The sequence below is a fragment of the Eleutherodactylus coqui genome, chromosome 6 (genome assembly GCF_035609145.1).
Source record: "Eleutherodactylus coqui strain aEleCoq1 chromosome 6, aEleCoq1.hap1, whole genome shotgun sequence".
In the NCBI taxonomy this organism is placed as follows: Eukaryota; Metazoa; Chordata; class Amphibia; order Anura; family Eleutherodactylidae; genus Eleutherodactylus; species Eleutherodactylus coqui.
This window is the reverse complement of record NC_089842.1, coordinates 163,558,854-163,581,453: the sequence shown is the minus strand read 5'-3', so window position 1 is coordinate 163,581,453 and position 22,600 is coordinate 163,558,854. Positions and strand designations below refer to the sequence as shown.

The 22,600-nt window shown below is 44.8% G+C and overlaps 1 protein-coding gene across 1 annotated transcript in view; it reads right to left on the bottom strand.

Annotated features, from left to right (window-relative positions):
• Positions 1 to 6,265: 6,265 nt before the first annotated feature.
• The window catches only part of TRMT61A (tRNA methyltransferase 61A), a 48,727-nt gene continuing 32,392 nt past the window's right edge, over positions 6,266 to 22,600 (bottom strand). The window contains exon 4 of the mRNA XM_066605815.1: positions 6,266 to 6,806. Within this exon, the coding sequence (XP_066461912.1) occupies positions 6,493 to 6,806 (314 nt within the window). The 3' untranslated portion in view covers positions 6,266 to 6,492. The remainder of the gene's footprint in view (positions 6,807 to 22,600) is intronic.

The window sequence follows — 22,600 nt, the reverse complement described above, 5'->3', positions numbered from 1 at the left end:
TACACTGACAGTTTTGAGCGATCATCTTCGCATAGTCTATAGTAGCTAAGTAGCTACTTAAGAGCTATGCAGGCGGAGCGGGATACTGCCGCTATTGCTTGGCGAACAATACAGATGTATTGTTCTCTGCGATTACAGCACTCGTCCCGCTGTAAACTACCAGCGGGACACGAGCTGTAAGAATCTTATCAGTGCTGCCGACTGCCTGCACCACTGATGAGAGTTCATCGCTCAATTCAAGAAAACTAAAATTGAGCGAGGAACAACTCATGCACGAAAACTGCACGATGTCTGTGCATCTAGACCCAACGATTCTCGCTCAAAAGACTGCTTTGAGCGAATTTTGAGCGAGAATCTTTGGGACTAAATTGGCTTTAAGAAGACAGTTGAATTAGTACCTGATTAATGAGAAATTAACATCTATTACTGCTGACAGATATGATTAAATTCCTGAAAGACTCGACCCTCATGGTTAGATTATGCCCTCCTAAAATAACAAGTTTTCAGTTTCCTTGTAGTGGGGTATTTCTCTCTTGGTGTCATGGTCTTGCATTATTTGTCAGGGTTCTCAGCTCTGCGAAAGATGCCGAGCCGTGCCCACAGACATGGACAGAAAAACACATTTTCTTACCTGTCCAGATCCAGCTCAGGTCTCGTCCATGCCAGCTGGATCTGCTTTCTTCAGCACGGCGAATGAATCCGGATGTGCCGGCCGACATCCTGGACGCATGCACAGTGCAATTTTATTATTTTTTAAAACCTTTTGGTTTCCCGGTGGGTCTGCGGCACATCCACAGTGACAGCTGTGGCTGTGCTGCAGATTGGATGGCTTCCATTGACCCCAATGGAAGCCGTCCCGCGGAATCCGCAGAAAAAAAGAGCGTGCTGCGATTTCTTCCCGCGCGTGCGATCCGCAAGCTTTTAACTGTTTTGCAGATGCTAATGCATGCCTATGGGCGGCTTGTTTTGTGGATTTCCTGCGCGGGTGCCCCAAATCAAATCCGCCCGTGGACATTGAGCCTTAGCTTAGATCACCAAAAGAGTTTGATGATCTAATATTAGCCATGTATATATGCTGTCTCTTGCACTTACTGTGCATAAAACTGCACCCATAAACAGTGGGGTGAATTCATAAACCTCTTTATACCAGAACTCTGGCAGTTCTGCCAAAATTACTTTATCTGTGTCAAACAATCCCGATTGGGCTTCCAAGGCTGTTCCTTAAAAAACTAAGGTCCTCAATCACGGATTTTGTATGGAGGGGACATAAGCCGCTTATGCTCTTTTCATTCCTGGCGAGGGGGGGGGGGGGGGGGGGGAAGGGCTGGGTCTCCCGGATTTCTCCCTTTATTACAGAGCCAATATCTCCACTTGTGTATTAGACATTCTTAAAAGTAGGGATTTGAAGCTTTGGGTGGAGGTGGAGCATTCGGGTGATCCAGATAGCTTATAGGGGGCCTTCTGGATCCCCCTGAAATGGATCTAATTTCTGCCTAACATTTTTCCATTTGGTCTTCAACTCATTAGGACGTGGGCAGGCTTCGCGGTGGGGTGCGGACTTGTTTCGGTACCGGGTCCACTCAGGCCGCTAATCGCAAACCCGCAGTTCGAAGCTACACTTAGACACCCCGTGTTTCTGGCTCTTTGGGCCAACCCGATCCCCAGACTAGGGGACGTTTTGGAGCAGTCCAGCTTAAAACCAATGTCTGTCTGATATTTTGGGAGAGAATCCATCACGACCAGGGTCTTGGTTCCATTATTTACAGGTGGGGGGATTTGTGAGCTCGCTGATGCCTAGGGAAAACCTGACCATGCCCTTCACTGCATTTGAGCAGTTATGTGATTCTCCTTCATCTCCGAGGCACATGATCTCCAGGCTATATAAGATGTTGCTGGCTTGAGAGGCGGGGGAGGAGACCCCGAGATATATGGGGGCCTGGGAGGAAGAACTGGGGGTGGGCCTTTCGGAGGAGAACTGGTCTAAGGTGTGGACCCTCACTCATAGGCGCTCTTCTGCGTGAAAGGTCCAAGACCATAATTTCAAGATAATATCAAGGTATAGGACCCCAGATCAGCTCCAGAGGATGTTCCCCCAGGCCTCATCTAATTGTTGGAGACGCAATAATAGCAGAGGCACAATGACCCTCATATGGTGGGATTGTCTGCCGGTGACAACTCTCTTTAACCACATCTGTCACGCAAGGGTGAGGATGACTCCGCAACTGGCCCGGCTTTCGTTGTTCCCAGGATCAGTGAGGGACGCCAAGTCGGGTCTCCTAAGATTCTTTATAATTGCAATGAGGAGAATCATCCCAAGGCTGTGGCACTCCATGACTGCTCCAACTAGGGAATGTGGGTGGAGGAACTCCACACTCTCATGCGCTACGATGAGTTAGGGGCAGATGACCCTAAAACCTGGGAGGTGACTTACAGGACATGGCAGGTGTGGGTGGCTTTTAGGGACACTGACAGCTTGAGGAGCTGGTTAGAACTGGGAGAGATTTGACGAACGGTGATGTGGAAGCTCTAGTGAGCCGAAATGACACCAGCTTGGGAGACAACCCAGCGAATGGGATTCAGGTGGGGAGTCCCCCCCCCCCCTCCCCTCTTCCCTCCACCCTTGCCCCCCCACTCCTTCCCTCCACCCTTGCCCCCCCCCTCCTTCCCATTGTTTTAAACCTATGTTTAGTCTCCCTTGTTAGTCCGGGAAGTTGCAATTTACAGTCTGGCCGAATTCAGTGATTTAACCTACAGTTGATGGTTTTTGCAGAAGTGTTAAAAAAAAAAATGGGCTGATCGTGGTCGAGAGCGGGCGGCCCCATGGTTGGCAGGAGTTGTTTGCGCTCCTTTGCATTGTCCGAGCTAGGCCAACTGTGTGAGCCTGATTGGGCAGATGAGTGGTAGACGCCTCTGCCAACCATATAACTTGGGTCTTTTGAAGTGTTGCTAGACGAAGTTTTGGGAAACATGTAAAGCCACTCATGCATACAATCAATGAAGACCTGGGTATTTTTGTGGTGCTTATACTCCAATCCCCCCTTTTCCCCTTTTTTTTAAAGTTTAGGTTTTGAATTTGTATGTAACTGTACAATAACATTTATTTGAACCCAAGTCTGTGGTTTTTCAGCTTCTTATAATGCCCTTGTCACTTTTGTAAAAGTGGGTGTGGCTTAGGTTAAATAGGGCAGGGCTGGTCACACTCCATCAACTTCACTATAATTTATGCCAAAAACTGTCAAATTATGCAGCAAATCTGCAGCAGGTTTTATCTGCCATAGATTTCAGAAAGTAGTGCAGGGCCAGCACTAGATGCGCCAAAATTAATAAGAGCTTTGTATCTCTTACTCTTGTCAACACCTATCCAAGACCATTAAGTAAAGCAACGGTCTGAGATAAATGCCCCTTATACGCTTAAGCAGTCTCATTGACTCCATGCGAAAGCACTGAGGGGAAAAAAAATTGCAGCATGCACCATTGCATGCAATATTCCGCACACAAGCCCTTAGAGCAATTCCCTAACTGCTTTGGCTATATTCACATTGCTATTAGTGGGTTCCATCACCAGTTTCATCACTTCTGACGGTAAGACTATTGCAGCAGGCATTGCTATTTTTGCTGTTAGTTCCGATAAGGATTCCTTTGCTTTAACAGTGGGCTTCTTCAGGTAGGGCTTGAAGGAATTCTATGATGGACTTGGTTCAGCATCCAGGCTTTGGTTGTTAGTTTTCGTCTACACTTCCTATGGTATTGCCTACCAGCCACAAGCTCCATTGAAAACAATGGCCGATATCGTAAAAAGGATGGACATGCTGTGATGCGTTTCCTGCTTCGCAACGCGGTGCCATGCAGGGAAACATTGCAAACGTGAATAAACCCATTGAAAAGAATGGGTTTTATATTAGTGCGAGATCCGATGCGTCTCGCAACACACAAATCAAGCATGATTTTCTCACCAATGTGAAGAAGCCCTAAACGGGTTGCACAAGAGTAAACGGGCTAACTCCGACATCATTCGTTAGTTCAAATGATAAATCGGCTCATCTAAAAGCACCCTACGAGCTGCAATGTTGCTGTCCAAGTCTATCAGATACCCTCTTTATCATTGTGCAGCGGTCTTTTGCATTAATATTGAGAATATCCCTCTGCGTTGGCAAGTAATGTAGCTGATAGATCAGTGCTGCATGATAGATGTTAGAGAGACACATAGCCTAGTCAAAATCTGATACTTTGTTAATTCCAGCTGATCTCTGGATGGCATAATCCCCTTGAACTGGACAGGCGCTACACCGTCTATTTGGACAGAGCTTCCCTGGCCATAAAGGATGGTGGATGATAAAACAAGCAGATGATGTGAGATTAGTTGACGTGGCAATAATCCAGTAATAATGAATATTATATAGATGAAGTCACTAACTTAGTGCTTTTATGAATAGTACTTGAGGGTCACCTCGATGCATTGAAGCTGTGCATTTCCCAGGCTGGAGAAATCCTGGGTGTTTCAGGGCAATCAGCACTCTGCAGCCCTATCTACTAATATGGAGAAATGTATCCCAGCATGATGCCATATGAGGCTATTGTGCAAGGCTTGGCTTCAGTCACTAAATAAGGAAGAAGACACACTAGAGTGATGTGCCTGCAGCTAGAATGAGAGAAGACAAGTGACTGAGGAGTAGTTGTATACAGGCAGTATCATGCCTACAGCGGTGTTCAGAATACTACCATACATAGCAGAACAGCATTTTGTAACACCGAATCGGATTTTTATTGACAACACATTTGCTGGCTAGTTTTTAGGCATGATGCCCACAAACAGAATGTGATACGTATCTGGATTAGACAAAAAAGTTGACAGGTCACTATTGGTATGGTAGAGGGACTATTGGGGAGGTGAAAGGAAGACTAGATCACCTATAACTACTTGGGAGAGGGGAATGATTTGAGGCAATAGTGGAGGACACTAGTTTTACTACTAGAGGAGTTGTGGTGGGAGAGAACAGATGTTGCTGCCAAGGAGAACAAAACCTCAAATCACATGTAAAGGATAGTTACATGTCACAGGCTGCAGGACGGCTTGCTTAGGTTCAATTTTATATTAGAGTAGCTTATAAACCTGATGTTGCCTGGCTCTTCCTTGATGTCCTGGCTCTTCCTCCTTTCTTTTTGAATTCAGGCCTCACGCTGGCCCGGGGTCTCTGTAGTCCTTGATGCACTGGCTCTCTCCCTCTCTTTTTTAATTTGCGCCTCATGATTTTCTGAGGTCTCTGCAGCCCTTGATGTCCTGGCTCTTTCTCGCTCATTGTTAAGTCATTGAACACATTCACTTGTGTCACAGCAATTCTACTTTCTTTGCTTTCAGCTTGACTTGTTCGATGGGTTTTCATTTTTTTCTGTGGAATTCCGGATCCACCATATATCTAAATTATTCACCATACTGAATCACAATCATCTTATTTTACCACAGATTATACACTAGGCCTCATTTATTGAAATTGTGAAAAAACTGTTTTGGTACATGTAGCAACCAATCATCATTCGTTAAAGGGGTTGTCTAAATAGTTTTTCCTCTGTAAAACCCTGTTCCCCATGCACGAACATAACAAATAGGCATATACTCGAGAGGAGCTTGTAAACAAATTCTGGAGCGGAGGACCGAGCAGTGTTGCGGCACTCAGCGGATGTGTGTCCATTTGCTATGCTAGTGCATACAGAGAATATACAACTTTGACATTAGCCGTGCTAGTAAAATTAAAGCAGTGATTGGTTGCTATGAGCAACAAACAGTTAAAGGCCTCCAGTATTATAAGTTGGATCATCAAGTGTATGTGTACCAAGTTTGGATGAGATCCACCAAGGCATGTAGAAGCTATGCAGAACGAACAAACAAATATACAAAAACTTTCACTTTAATATACAGTTTGTAGAATCCTGCATGTGCGTAAACTATGTCCGTAATTCCATGAAAGGAAGAATTTACAGTCATGAGGCAGCTCAGCACGTCGTTGGAATTCTCCACATAGCACAGCGAGGATCTAGATCCTACCGTATACATCACACTCAGCAGCATGCTACGGCACAATCTAAACAAGGATTGCCTATGGAAACAAAACACCTCTTAGCACAGGCTGCCAGGGTCTGCAGTGCAGCATAATGCAGCCTGCTACGGTACATACACAAACTGTTTAATACAGTAACATCCAAGGAAAGGATTATTATAATCTTCTATGGGCTTATCCCACAATTACAATCAAACTCTGACAGAATGATTAAAAAAAAGGAGTTTATTATCCACATACTGGGAAAAAAAAAAAAGAATTGTGTGAAGAGTGCCCGAATCCCTGGCAGAGGGGAACGCACTAAACGCTACAACAGTTTCTACCACTCTGGCATGAATGTGCTGTTTATACAATTGCATCCTTCCGCTGGTCGGTCTATATATGGCGTTTTCTTATTATACATGCACAGCACGCACAATTTTTTTCTCAACAGCAAAGCTTAAAATAAACTTTTGGTGGCAAAGGTCAGGTACCCGGTATGACCCACGGATTCCCTCGGTGAAACGCCACTTTTAAACAATGCACTGCCCTGCTGGGACGCAGAGACTTGCTTGGATGCATCACTGCTCTCAAAGCTTTCTTTCTCTTCGACGGGTTTTCCAAAATCAGGGATTTGCAAGCTGACAGTCCGTACATCATATATGCGGAGGAGAATCTCCAGAGTGCTGATCTCTGTAAAACCATGTTCTTCCAGGGCCAGACAGGTTCTCTGCACTTGTTCAATGCAGGGAGAAAAGGAGCAGACCCTGCCACCTGCAGCAGAAGGAGAAAAGAAAATGAACAGGAATTCAATTAAATGCTTAAAAGGAGCTTTATCAATAAATACATTTATCCCCTATTCCTGCAGGATAGGGTATTAATGTCTGATCACTGGGGGTCTTATTTCTGGGAATCCTAGGGATGTCAAGAATGGCATACCCAAATGCCCCATGTGAATGCAGCAGTGGTGCAAATGCTCAACCACTCCTCCATGTACTTCTATGGGACAGATGCAGATCAATGCACTCTGGAATATCCTTCCATCCAACAGAAGTGAATGACCATACTTTTGCTTGAACACTTCTAGAATACCCTGCAATACTTCTGCACTGCAGTGTAATATATCTTTCAGAGTAACTGACAGGAATTCTCTTGTCGTCGCTGCCTTTGGCAAGACCTAATATGTGTAGTAAGATGGTAGACCTTGGAGCAATACTTTGCAGGTGTGGGAGGGTGACAGAGGGAGCACCCTCCGTCAGTAAGATACTTAGATGCCACAATTAAAGGGGTTCTGACATGAATAATTATTTTATCCTTTACCAGCCATTGTTCCCTGGTCTGCCTAATGGACACAGGGAACCCACGATTTAATGGCTTTTAAAGCATAAAAACATGATACTTACCTTGTCTCCTGTTGTTGACATCGGGGGGGGGGTGTCATCTCCCGGCAGGCGCTGTTCTTCTGCTTCTTCCTCCATGAGCCGCGCCGGGATCGCGCGCATGCGCAGTGGAGAGGTGCCCTCTGACAGGAGTCAGGACGGGCCGCGTCTCCACTCCACACGCGCAGAATCTCGGAGTTCAGCCAGGACGGACGGGCCGCCCACAGCAAGCACTGCTTGTGACGTGCTTGCTGTGGGCGGCCCGTCCGTTCACCTCGGAAGTGACTGACGGACGGAGCTGAGCAGGAAGCGGTCATTTTGACCGCTCCTGCTCTGCTTCTACAAGCCACAGAAGAAGATGCCAGATGGAGGGGACATGCCTGGCGATGGGTCCTGGCCAGGCAAGGTGAGTAAAATTTTTTTTTTTTTAGTGTCAGAACCCCTTTAATGCTAACTGTGACTTCTAAGGGCTTGAACGTACCGCCCAGCATTCAGTCCTAGACAGGCTCCCATAACCACTACTACTGTGCCTGCATGATCATCATTAAGTAAATGTATGGCATTTTGGGGGAGCCACTTTTCGCTGACGACGTGAATGTCAAGTGTCGGGAAGGGTATGTTCACATGCAGTAAAAAAGCTGCTTTTTTCCACATCAGAAAATTCTGCAACATTTCCACAAAAGGCACAAAGTCAAAATCTGCACCATTGGCATAGAATTAGATTAAAAATCATCTGCGATTTCAGCTGCCACAGTACTCCCCTCACCTAGAAATGCTTAGCACTGTCAGCGCTTCCTTCACCTGGCAGGCTCTTGGGATGCAAAGCCGCTGGTCAGGTGATGTCACTCTCGTATCATCTGACCAGTGGCAGTGCGCTCACTAGAGGCCACCAGGTATCGGGTAAAAGGCTGAACTGATAGCGTAAAGAATGGGTAGTTAAAGGGAGCACTGTATGTGCCGGAATCAGCTGCAGATATGCAGCCGATTTCGAGGCGAGGTCCACAATGATGGTGTGGATTTTGACGCGTGTGGAAAATCCACAGCATTTCTGCTACATGTGAATGTACACTAAAGCAGTTTTTTTCACTCAGATTTTTTTTGAAAGTGCTACATACATAAATGTATGCAGTTTGTCCTAAAGGAATACACCATACTGTATTCTGCATGGGATGAACAACTGCAGGCAATGGGATGAAATCAATAATATATATATTAAAAAAAAAAAAAGTATAGTCGAAACCTCTTCTTGCATTCATACATGTAAAAGATATATAAATACAAAATAGAGAACTAAAGCAAAAACTATAATACAACAAATGTCGAAAAACGACAAAAAGGATTTAGAATGAGTAATAAAGTACTAAATATAATACATAAGAATTGCTTTACATCATCTTTTCATAACCCCATCAGGCAAACCCATAGCTGGTACTGCAGCCGTGTCCGGGGAATGGCAATATGCGTGGGGGCATTCTCCTGCCGCAGTACCTATACCATCAAAGTATTTCTTCTTTTACAATGCAGGCATCTGATGTCACTAATTTCTACCTAGAGTAGCAAAGACTTTATAACTCGAATTTACAATTTTCAGTGCCTATTTTGAGAGACTGAATTTGTTGTGGCAAATCTATTTATTAGCCATTGTTTTTATTAAAAAAGTTTAAAAGTACAACCGGTAGAGGACCATTAACGCCTGTGAAAGCTCCACAAAGAGCAGTGACCTGCAGTAATGGAGACAAATGACATAATGAACAATGCAGAAGATGCTGATGTCAGATGTTCTAGTTCAAACCATTCAGCTCTTGGTAAAACTTTGAAACAAGTAGGAGAAGGAAGAGGGGAAGGAGGGGGAATAAAGGAGAAAAGGTCACCAAAAGAAACAGAATCCGTCTTTTCAATTCGCCACAACCCAAGCTTGCATAGCTGCTGAGGAGTGGGAGGAAACCCGATAAAACCATGCTTTGGTGACGGAATCATACATAGCAATCTATCACAATCAACTCAATCATTCGCATGTGATTTGAACAGTAGGTTTTCAGAATCGTTCGCGATTTCCATACCCTATGGAAATAGGATACGTGGTAGATCCTTTAAGAAGTTTTTCAGCACTATACTATTGATAATCTAGCCTCAGGATAGGTCAACAATAGTTGATTGGTGGGGGTCAGTCATTTAGGATCCCTGGCACTCAACTGATTGGGAGAGGTAACATCTCTCCTTGAGGAGAGCACCAATAAGGTGAGTGAGAAGACTTATAAGGCCATTTGTGTTCCTCTGGGTAATGATTTGAAGGAATGCTGCCATCTAATAGGTGACGATGCAGAGGTATTGTTCCATCTTCCCAATCAGCTGATTGAAATAGCAGCAGTACTTGGGTGAACGCCGCTGTCTTTTTAGTCCATAACAGGAACAGCACTGTACACCGCTTGGTGGCTAGGCCTGGTAATTCATCGAAATGGGACTGAGCCGCTCTCAGGCAATGTGACCAATGTACCTGATGTCACAGGCCTGAGAAGAGACCGTGGCACACACCCAAGCACCACAGTCTCTTCAATCAGCAGGGATCCCAAATGCTGGACCCCATCGATCAACTAAACAGTATAGTCCCCAAAACACCTTTAAGTCCTGTAACTTGTGAGGTGAGGCCTCCCTGGATCAGATTGGTTTCTCCAGCATGTAAGACAGATGCTCAATCACATTGAGGTCTGGGGAAGTTGGAGACCAAGTCATCACTTTGAACTCTTGGTCATGTTCCTCAAACCATTGCTGCACAATTTTTGTAGTGTGGCAAAGGGCATTACCCTGCTGACAAAGGCCACTGGCATTAGGAAATAACACTACCATGAAGGTGTGTGTTGGCTCTTCAACAATGTGTAAAAAGGTGGCACATGTCAAAATAACATGAATGCCAGGATCTGAGGATGCCCAGCAGAATATGTGCCAGAACATAACACTGCCTCTGCCTGTTGGTCTTTTTACCACAGTGCATCCTGGTACCATCTCTTCATCAGGTAAGCTTTGCATATGCACTCAGTCCTCCACATGACATACTAGAAAACATGATTCATTAGACCAGGCCATCTCCTTCCGCTGCTCGATGGTCCAGTTCTGATGCTTACATGCCCATTGAAGGCACTTTCGTCAATGGACAGGGGTCAGCCTACTCACTCTACCAGTCTGTGACTTAAAGCTGCGAAGAACCGCATGTACTCTTTCTATCGTAGTCAGCACTAACTTTCATTTCTGTCACAGTGGCTCCTCTAGGATTTGACCAGATGGGCTAACCTTTGCTCCCATGTAAATCAATGAGCGCCCATAACCTTGCTGGCCACTCATGACCCAGTCGCCGGTTCACTGGTTGTCCTTCCTTGGACCACTTTTGGCAGGTACTAAGCACTGCCTACAGAGAACACTCCACAAAACCTGTTATGGAGATGCCCTGGCTCAGTTGTCCAGCCATCACAATTTGGCCCCTGCTAGAGTTACCCAGATCTTTGCATTTGCTCATTTTTGCTTAGAACACACCAACTTCACAAACTGCGGGTTCTCTTGCTATCCAATATGTGTGCTACTGTTGGAAGACCGACATTTATTCACTTCACCCTTCAGTGGTTTTACTGTTATAACCGATTGGCGTTTAAGCTCTCCATGGTAGCCAACTTTGTTTTCAATGGCGTTTTTCTTTAAAATCAGCAAAAAATTTTGAACAATATCATCTCAGCTTTGTCACAGCACGTCCTGTAAATATAACTATACGAGCGCGGTGATTACTTTTCACGGGCAGCGCCACCATAAATCTGTAGCTCAGACATCTATTGCTAGCAGATAATTAGAATCCTATACAAAACAAACCAAGAAAAGGATAATTCAGCAGCTGAGCGGATCTAAAAAGCAAAGCAGAGCTTAGAGAGCATTGTCATTCTATGCATCGCTTCAGTCTTCATAAATATGGAGGCATCTAATAACTATTCTTCACCCATAGACATCGAGTGCATAATAAAGGAGGCGCAAAGATAAGTATAAATCAGGTTTGCCTTCATTTTCTATATATCCCAGCTTATTGTATTCAACAAATTATGGAAAATTTTCATTAAAGATCAGGTTACGAACAAAAAAAAAAAGAAAAAAAAAAAGCATAAATAAAAAAGGTTCATACACCCCATTCAAAGATAAGTGTCACATAATGTCTGCAGGCACATCTTGTCCTCCCCTAGTAATACACCTTGGGCCACATGAACAAGGTAATTCTACAGGGTGGTCCACCGAAAAGTACCCCGACACCACACATCAGCAAGGAGATGGTCCCAAAGTATATTATGGGCTGCCCACCCCTTGATATATACCCATGTACCTAAAACACTAAGCAAGGGATAGATTTTAATCTTCCCCATAGTCTTCTGCACAGCTTTATAATAGAGCCCACAAAGGGCTGGACGATTCCACTTTGGTTAGCGGGAGCCTCTGATCAAAGTCTAATCCTCAGATTTGTAGCTGAATTAATCAAATAAATTATTGTTTAGAACATCACAGCTTTGGTCTCCTGCTGAAAAACACTTCAAGTGCAAAACCTTGTATATGTGATGTGACCTAGATCAAAGTATTGGGGTGGAGTAATGGAAAATACATTCTGAAATGAACCTAAGATATTTTCTGTGGTTCATTATTTCAAGTGACTCCACTAAAGATATTTCCAACACTTTAAAAACATGGCTTCTTTGTTTTGATAACAGCACCTCATCTTTCCACTGGTTGTGTCTGGTATTGCAGGTCATCTCCATTGATCTGTCTTGGGATGAGTTGCAATCCCACACATAACCTGCAAACAGATGTGGTGCAGTTTCTGGAAGAAACAAATCTGTTTCCAAACCCCTTAATTCCACTGGTGGTGTGCCACATAGTTATGCCAGCAGAGGACCTTGGCGAGGGTCGTATGAACTGAGACTACCAACAAGTCATCAGGTGAAAGGGCTGCGGTGCTACTTAGAGGGTCAAAACCCTTTCAGCACTGCCTTGCGCTTTCCATTACTCGGAATTTAGCACTGACCGATGACAAAGGGTTGTATCAAGATGGTATCACCTGTATCTATGCCCTTCCCCCCACCCCCCTCTATGGCCAGAAAAGAGAGCTACTTTTGTAATAGCAAATAAAATCGGGGTTTTTATAGTAGAAGCTCCTATGGCCCATTTATGGGATGCCACCAGACCAGAAGAGGGTTACATGATGTGGCGCCGGAATGACGATCTGGTACCACAGTTAGTACTCTGATTAAAGACAGTTTAGGGAGCGGCAGGGTCTGAAAATGTTAAAAGTTGGACAACCCTTTAAAAGCATGGTCACTGTGAACTGAAAGAGCATTTGACTGGCAGACTTAATGTGTATGGCCAACGTTAGACAAAGGTGAAAGAGCTTACCCACACCTCAGAGAAGCTTTGTGGGAACATAGGCAAGACACCTTGGAGGTGGGATAAGGCTCCTAATGAAATGTCTTCATTGGTTGCTAATAAATGCATATGATACTTTCACACACATCGCTTCAAATGGTAACATTTGAAAACCTACCCGCAGAGAGATTCTAATCTGAAAACTTTGCTTGCATCAAGGAGATTGTACAGGATTAGAAACACATGGATGGTTTCTTCCAAAAATCAGCGCCACACTTGTCCACAGGACATGTGTGGCATTGCAGCTTATTTCCTCTCTTCACTTTAATAGAGCTGAGCTGCAAAGCCAGGCACAAACCAAGGAGAGGTGCGGCACTCTTTTTGGAAGCAGATATCTTTTTAGAACTTTAGAATCCCTTTAATACAAATCTAACCCCATCCGAATATTTTGCTTTATGTGGGAAGAATCAATGAATAATGCTAGGAACACAGACACTGCTGGAATGGAGGGGGAACGTGCTTCAGTGTGAGAGGCGGAGGGATCGCCAGTGATAACTAGAAGAAAGTCAGCAAACATTGGCTGTTTCCCACCATCCTCTGTGAACAAAGGCGATAAACTCAAGTCCATTCACAAAACAAAGACCCCAACACACAGCTCATCGAGCAGCAGAAGATGCAGGCAGTGCATAGCAGGGCCTCCGAGTCACCAGCAGGCGCCCTACAGACTGCAAACCGTTAGCTGCTATACACAGTGCAGTCAAAATACAATGGCTTTTTGTCCTGAAAGAAATTCAAGCACGGCTGAATGATAATTTCAGCGGATGGGATTCACCATTTACTCTTAGACCATGGATATGGAGGCCTGCTGGCGTAGAGTTTATGCTTTCGACACTGAGATAACTTATCAGAATGGGGACATAAGTGACCGTGTAAGATCATGAATAATACATCAGCAGAATTGGGTTTTATTTAAAGGGGATGTGCGGGCATCTTAAAACTTGGCAGCCAGCGAGAGGAGATGGCATAAAACAAAATAAGCAATACCCACTTGGAAGATCCGCTGCTGCTTTGGTGCTCCGGCCCATCTTGGTTTCAGTTCTGCAGTGATGACTTTATGATTGCTTGAACGTGGCTGCAGCCGCCAACTTGCTTTGTGCCAACATAATCTAAGAACTATTTTATATATCAGTTCACATGGCTGGGTGAAGGCTTGTTTTTAATGGGGTGAACTGCATTATTTGTTGGTACCATTTTTGGGGTGTATACAACTTTCTGATCACTTATTACATTTTCAGGGAGGTAAGGCGAGCAAAAAAAAAAAAAAAAACAGCAGCGATTCTCGTTACATTTTTTTTTTTTGCTGTTCACGATGTGGAAGCAATTGATGTTTTGATATTTCCACCTTCTATGGATGTGGTGCGTTTTTTTTATTTTACATAAGTAAGAATAAAGAGGGAATTGAACTTAATATTTTTAAACATTTTAGCAAAAATATTTTTCTTTTCAGTCCTACAAGGAAACTTTACAATGCAAGTGCTTGTGTGATATAGGCCTCAGACGGCCAGGTCGGATCCAGCTACGAGAATTCTTGCAGTGGGATGCGAGCCGTGCCACTGGAGTGACCCCCGCGGCTCACCTCCTCCGCTCTGCTATGTGCCCGCTGCCGCCCAGCCGGCACATGCTCAGAGCAGACGTTTCCGTGCGGGCCTCTGCGAGGCTGGCACAGTAATAAGACATGCCGCGATTTGTTTACCGCAAGTTTTCACGCGGTCAAATCATGGCAGTCTGCATAGGATTGCATTATCTAATGCAATCCTATGGCAGAGGGCACGGGCGGAAATTCTGTGGGAAATCCCAGAATTTACCCATACTCCAATATTTCTGTATACCAGTGTATTGTGCTGTCAGCCTTTGGCAAGGCATAATAGGTGTACAAAAATGGCAGTTTTGCGGGTCATTGAGGGTCCTCCGCTACCAGTGCAAGCTATTGGAACTCCCTCTGGCTAACTATTTAGATGCCTCGGTCACCATCGACTTCAGCTTCTAAGGGTTAAAACAGAAAAGATCAAAATTATCTATAACCCTGGTCATTGCAGTGAGGAGCAGAGTCCCCTTTATACACAGCAGGTACAATCCAGAACATACAGTATATTATAGATATAATATATACACACACACGCTTCCCTGTAACAGACTACATCTGCTGCTCATTCTGACGGCATAGTTCCTGAGACCGATCTGTATATTCTCCTTTGACTTATATTAACAGCGGTAAATGGAAAAAACATTCGCGCTCGTAAGAAACGTATATATGAATAAACAGTACTTACTGACCAAATGCATGACCAAAAGCTGTTGTTTATACTTCCCAGGAGGGGGTATCTATAGCTGAATCACCCTTCTTCCCTAGTAACATAGTACGTAAGGCTGAATGGAGACCAGACCAGGTCCATCTAATGTGCTCACCCTCACTATCCTGCTGCTACTAGCAACTGGGGATCTCACGCCCAATCCTGGCCCACCCTCCACTGCTCTAAGTATTACCCCCTACCTGCCTCACTTAGACACCCCTCAAGCCAAATTACTAGCCCATGTTTACCCTCCCCTGACTTCTTGAAATGTGCGCTCTAGAGCTGCCAGTCAGCATGCAACAAACTCCCCACCAACGACTTTTTTACTGCTAAATCTCTAAATCTGCTCGCTCTCACAGAAACGTGGATACAGCAGTCTGACACGGCCTCCCCTGCTGCACCGTCTTACAATTCCCTGAAGTTCTCCCATACCCCAAGAAAAACAGGCTAGCGGAAGAGTAGGTGCTCTTCTCTCCCCGAAACGTACCTACCAGGTCATCCCGCCGGTACCATCACTCACTTTCCGATAGTTTGAGGTACATACGCTATGGCTTTTCCGTCCACTGTCCATGCGAGTCGCTGTGATCTACCGCCCCCAGGACCTCCCTGCCTGTTTCTGGATCACTTTGCCGCCTGGCTTTCCCACTTTCTATCCTGCGAAATTCCAATCCTCATCTTAGTACTTCAGAGGGCTTGGCTGAAGCCTGAAACAAATGGAATGGGAATGTCTGTTGCAGCCAGTTTTCATGTTTGGTGGCAGCCCTAGGGCAGAGCTCATTCTGCTTTCACTGTACTTCAGTCCTTGGGGTTGTTTGCAATATGCGATGCATACAAGCTCCAAACTATTAGGCAAGGTTTTTGATATGCTTGAAAAAGTCGTGTTTACCACGACGAAACGCGTTGCATACGTTATGTTATTAATGGATCTCACATTTGATCTTCATTGAATTTGTTTTGGACCCGTTTCATGGAGCGCTGAGCCCCCATTTTTTCTTTTATATATATTATCTACTATTCTTCAATAGTCGAGCCCTATTTTTAGGGATACGACGGGCTTTGGCTAGCTCCTCCCTGTTCACACAGGGGGTGGTGAAACGAGGACTTGGATTACCAACTGGATTCATTGTACGTTTACCAGGACCTGGAGGTGTTGTGTGGGAGGCTCACACATTGGGGGCTTTCCCGCCCACACCGGGTAAGTTCGATTTATATATACATCTATTCGAGCCAGTGTCCAGTGGGTGGAGCGCTGTCCTTACATCCCTTTTCTTGTTGTATCTACACCAGGTGAGTCCTCATTTATTCATTCATGTCACTTATTTACCATCTTACTGTTTGCACAAGGCGCTATCCCCCTGTTTATTCTTTTATATTACCAGCGGAAAGGTGTTCAAAGTGCACCAACATGCTACATGATGATGCAGCAAGTTGGTAAAGCTCTGATAGTTCTTAGCCTGGGCAGTTGTTCTGCAACTTCTATGAAAACTGGAAAATGGCGCCCACAACATGTCAGTGTAGTTCAAGCAACCAAAACCACAAAAAAAAAAAAAAATACAGGCGCAGCAACACACAAAAAAAATGCATACATGCATCAAAAGATTTAAAAGAACACGATTGCTTTCTTTTAGAAGCAGCACCACACCTGTCCATGGGTTGTGCTTGGTATTGAGATCCATTGAAGTGAATTGGGATGAGCTGCAATACCACACACAACCTGTAGACAGTTGTGACGCTGCTTCAGGAAGAAAGCAGACATGTTTTTTAATTGCCCCCCACAATGGTAACGGTTACTTGGCCTATACTTTGACTTATGATCTGTGCTATTTTTTGAAGAAAGCGGGCAAGTTCTCTGATGCGCAACTGCAACCTTAGTCATAGCAGAAGTGAACCACCAACACGTCATGATCATCAAAATTAAGGTCACATGATAGAGCAGATACCAAAATCATAACATCTCAAATTTGTTACATTATAGCTAAATATATTAACAATAGCCCTGCAAAAAACAGATGTAAGGCCTCATGCAAATGGCCGAGTCGGATTCCACTGCGAGAATTCCGCGACCTGTGCCCTGGCATTCACCTTATACTCACCCGTTCGGCATCTTCTCTCTCTGCACTGCGATGTGCCAGCTGGCGCACAGCCGCACATATGCAATGCAGAGGCGGCGCATCAGCCGTGACGCAGAGGCTCGCATAGAAATAGGACATGCTGCAATTTGTTTACCACGCAAGTTTTCATGCAGTCAAATCGCGGCTGTCTGCATAGGATTGCAATATCTAATGCAATCCTATCACAGCATGCACAGGCGGAAATTCTGCGGGAAGTCCCGCCGCGGAATTCCTGCCCATCTGCATTTACCCTTAGGGTGGTTTCACATCTGCACTCGGGGTTATGCTTTCCTTCTCCGGTCGTGGTGCAGGAAAGGGAATTCCCTGCGGCTGGTCAGCTCTGTCTCTGGATGGAACCAAACAGCACCGGAACGAACCCCATTGACTATAACTCAGGGTCAGTCTGCTTTCTGCCCAGGTGCCCGGCATGTGGATGGAAGAAGAAAGTACTGCACACAGGGCTTTTTCTTCCAGTATTTTGAGCTGGCTTTGTGAAACTGGCCTAATTGATGCATAGCCTGAAAATCATAGACAGTCATTGATATTGCAAATCACATAGAAATATATAAACATGTTGCTCCAAACATCGATAACCAGGTATCGATTGTGCTAAAGCATGCCACACGTATTACCCAAAGCTCCAGTTTAGTTACCTTACATGTGTTACAAAACCAAAAGAAGGAATGCGGTTACCTATAGTTCCTTCAATTATGCGATTGCAAAAACGTACAATTTACTGAAAACAAATAGTTTTTCTAGTGCGCCGACACCTTTGCCCAACATGCGCTCTAGACTTCACAGTGAGGGATTTTTTTTTTCTTCTGGGTCTCCGGATGAGCTGGAATTCCTTTTAAAGTTTTTTTTTTTAATCCTAGAAAAACAATTTTAGGTAATGGTGATTAGGGGCATAGCTAAAGGCTCAGGTGCAAAAATTTATCTTGGGGCCCCGCCAACTTCTCTTAACCCCTTAATGCAAAGGCGTAACTTGAAGCTTCTGGACCCCAATGCAAAATCTGTAACAGGGCCCCCAGCTATAATGCTTTATTCAGAGTACTGGGCTCCCTATATGGAGAAGAGAGGCCTTATGGGCCCCATAAGGCTCCTAGGCCCGGGTGCAACTGCATCCCCTATAGTTACGCCACTGGTGGAGATGATATACCGGATAAATGCAATCCCAAGTGGAATTCATCTCCAACCTGCTTGATTTTACATGGATTTTTTCTCTACTTCATGCTTTCTCTCATGAATCATACGACGACTTGAAAATGCATTTTTCCTCCGTTACAGAAACCCTGCACACCTGCCCACACAGCAATTTCAGAACAAAGCCCAATACATCTAGGACTCCGATATACTGTTAGATGCACATCGAGCTATTTGTACGTTTGACTTTTATGTGCAGTAAGGCATTGTTACCTCTGCTCATTCTTCTAGGCAGAGCGGACCACTACTGGCCTTACAATGCCAAGGTGACCTCCACGGGTAGTATAGTTTGCAGTTCTATACTTTGTGTTTATTTTTTGGCTGGAGAAATGATTCAATTAGACTGCCCTGGGGATCTACAGTAAGGGAAAGCAAATAAGGAACCTCTTTGACCACAGCATTTCTGGCCTGAAGCCCTTCGATGTTCAGAAAATAGCATCGACAGGAATGACTGCATATGCGCATATTCAGTTTCCCATAACATTCTCATTGATTGCCATAAGATGGCTTCAATCTCTGATCAGTAAGGTTCAACTGTTATCAGTTTAGTCTACCATGCCAGTGTACCCAGTAGAAAGTACAGAAAGTTTTGGGTCTGAGCTAGCAGATGCCGAATTAATGGATTTTTACTGCATAAATACTTCAAAAAAATATTGTTAACTCTAATAAATTGCTTTCATACTAATAATTCTGGGACAAATACCATAAAAATAAGCTTTTGCACATTTTGCAGTCATCCGCAAAAGTTTTGAGACGGATACAAAATTTGGTATTTACAAAGTTTGTTGCTTCAGCGATTCTAGATCTTTAAGGCCTCATGTCCATGGGCTTTAAATCTGCAGCGTTTCTCCTGCACGCGGATCCGCGCGCCCATAGGGATGCATTGGACACCCGCAGGTAGTTAAATACCTGCGGATGTCATTTTTCCCGTCAGGCGCGGATCCGTGTGCGGGAAAAAAATGGACATGCTCCATTTTCGTGCGGGTCTCCCGCGGGGACGGCTCCCGCAGGCTTCTATTGAAGCTTATGGAAGCTGTCCTTGATCCGGAGACCCGTACCAGAATAAGGCTGCCTTCACACATGCAGGATCCGCTGTGGAATTTCCACCTGCAGAATCACTAATGAAATTCTGCAGCATTTATAGAACAAGCCATGTGGAGGGGATTTTAAAAATTCCCCTCCACATGGTACAGAATATTTCCGCAATGAATTTTCAGTGCTTTTATAAAAACACTGCCGATTCTGAAGCATCTTGATTTATGCTGTGAAATTCAGTCCTTGAAATCCAACAGTTGAATTCAAATTCTGCAGCGGTTCTGCAAGTGAAACCGCGGCCAAATTTGCACCACTTCGGTGTGGATTTGGCCATCCCAGAAATCTTGTGGAAATACAGCAGGTATTTCACTGCGGAATACCAACAGCAAATCTGCTACATGAGAAGGCGGCCTAAGGGCTCATTGCTACAAGCAGGTGGTTGATCCAAGTTCAGGTAAACTGCAATCAGCTGTTGAACTAGGTTTAACCAAAATGCTTTGCACCAAAACTTTCTGATCTAAGTTCAAGTGATCTGCGATCAAAGGGTAAACCTAGATGAAATATATTGCACTCGGTTGATGCAAGACATGAACTCCGATCACAGGCTAAACTGCATTGGGAAATGTTTTTCTACTTGATCACAGATCAAAATGTTGGTGCACTAGGCCTTTAGTTTGATTTTTTTCTGGTTATTTAAGCATCTCATAAATTTTTAAACTTTTGACAAATACACCCAGTTTAGGCAAAAACTCGATAAGTGCTGACCTTTTTTTTTTTGGGCATGCTGAATATAAGCTTCTGGGCCAAATCCTAACGGATGGCAACCTACTCCTGTTTATGTTATCAATGGAACTGTGTCTGGGCAATTTCCTAGCCATGGGCCAAAACGGTATCTAAACATCCTCCAAGAGCATCTTCTCCCAATGATCCAGGAGAAATCGGATGATGAACAATGCTTTTTCCAGCATGATGGAGCCCTATATCACAAGGCAAGAGTGATAACCAAGTGGCTCGGTAAACAAAGATAAAATTACAATTTTGGCTTCATGGCCAGGAAACTCCTCAGATCTCAATCCCATTGAAAACCTAGGGTCAATCCTCTAAACGCAGCTGCTCAAGCAGAAACATGGAAATTGTGATAAACTTTAAGTAAACAAGAATGGATGGTCAAATCTTCAGAATTTGGCCCAGAAGCGGATATGCAGCATGCCAGGGCGAACTGCAGAGGTCTTGGAAAAAAGAAAAAGTTAACGCTGTAAATATTAAGTCTTTGCCTAAACTTGATGTATTTGCCAATAAATGGTTAAAAACTTATACAACGCTTATAATTGTACTTCAGTGTACCATAGAAACATCTGACTAAGGCTGCCTGCACACGGGCGGGTTGGAACCCACATGCAGGATTCCCGCAGCGGAGTTTGACCCGCTGACTCCAACGTACCTCTCCGCTGTCTTCTCCTCTGCTGCTGATGTGCTGGCCGGCACACATGCGCAATACCAAGGATGACGCGGTTCCTGCAACCATTCTGCAATGATGATTGCAGAATGGGCGCGGGATGGATGGCTTCCACGACTTCAATGGCTGCCGGCCGTGCGCAACATGCGGCGATTCCTCCCCTGAGAGCGGAAAATCGCAATCGAGCAGAAAATAACATTTTCTCATAGCCTGCTATGGGCTGGATTTGCTGCAGAACCCGGAGGCGGAATCCCACTGCGGATTTTGCAATCTCAATCCACCGATGTGCAGGAGGTCATATGTCAGCTGCACATGTCAGAGCCAGATTCCGCATGCGGGAGTCCACAGCCGAACACGGCTCTGACTTTAGCCAGCGACCCCGCGTACCTGCTAGTTCTGTATTGGGGATGACTGCGGATGCTCACGTTGGTCATGCGCAGTACAGATTTTTTTCTTCAATATTTGTTTTTCGCATGCCGTCACTAGGCGATGACGCAGGTACCTACAGCCAATCCGCAATGGACATTACGGCTACGCTGCGGGTCTGTTGGTTTCCATTGACTTCAAAACGTCTGACCACGACTATATATGCACGCGTATACATACACTGTCTATATTGGTGATCTTCACTAAGACTCTGTTCACATCTGCGCAAGCCATGTCAGCGGATTGGAACATCTGCTCCATGGACTTATTATGGGATAGATTTATATAATTTCCATGGGAACTGCAGAATATTCATAGCAAATTCCTGACCTTTTTGTAAAGCTGTAACTCGTTAGCTGCCTGTGCCAATCATGCTTCCAGACGATGACTGGCCCGAGGATCATTGTCAAGACTTATCCATCAGTCTAAAATTGAAATGAAGACTGCACATAGGAGTCTGCTGGCAGCGCAGGGATTTGGAGCCAACAAGTAGCTATCACTGAGATGACAAGTGAATCTGGAAGGCGATGCTGAGGGAATCGGGCAGGGCTTGCAATGTGTTTTTATAGTTTGCAGTACCACCGGCTGCCAGGTACAGACACACAGAGCTGCGTATTCACAGCAGCTGCCAAGTGCCGAGCTTCCTCCCAGTGCCAGTCATATATTCCACCCGCTGGTGTGATAGAAATACAGTAAGAGAGGCCATAATGAACCGGCATCTACACCTGTCCAAAATCCAATGTGTCTGCTGAGTACCTACCTGGGGGAGCAGATGTCAGATTACCCTTCATTTTCACAGCATAGAACAGATTAGACTATGGAGTGGATGGCGAGATTAAGACCTGAGGATTTAGCAGCGCCTACATCTAGCACAGCAAGCACCTGCAAGGGTTTAGGGGAAAGAGGAAAAACACATCTATATAATTATGCAGTGAAACTCATTAAATCTGGAATGTTTGATCTGCCGCTACAATATAATAAGGGATCTCAAAAGGCTGCAGCAATAATCATTGCAAGTTAAAGGGAACTCATCACCAGGTACATGCTGCCCAAACCATGGCAATCTTGAACATGCATGTGCGAGTTGCTGCGGCATTTCAGAATGAAACATCTTGGATTTTGACGCAAAACAGAGGTCTGAGACACGGCTTCTCCCCGCGTGCATCATCTGGAGGGACAGCTCTACATACAAAAGAGGAGAAAGTTGACAGTCTGCTGGCAGGAC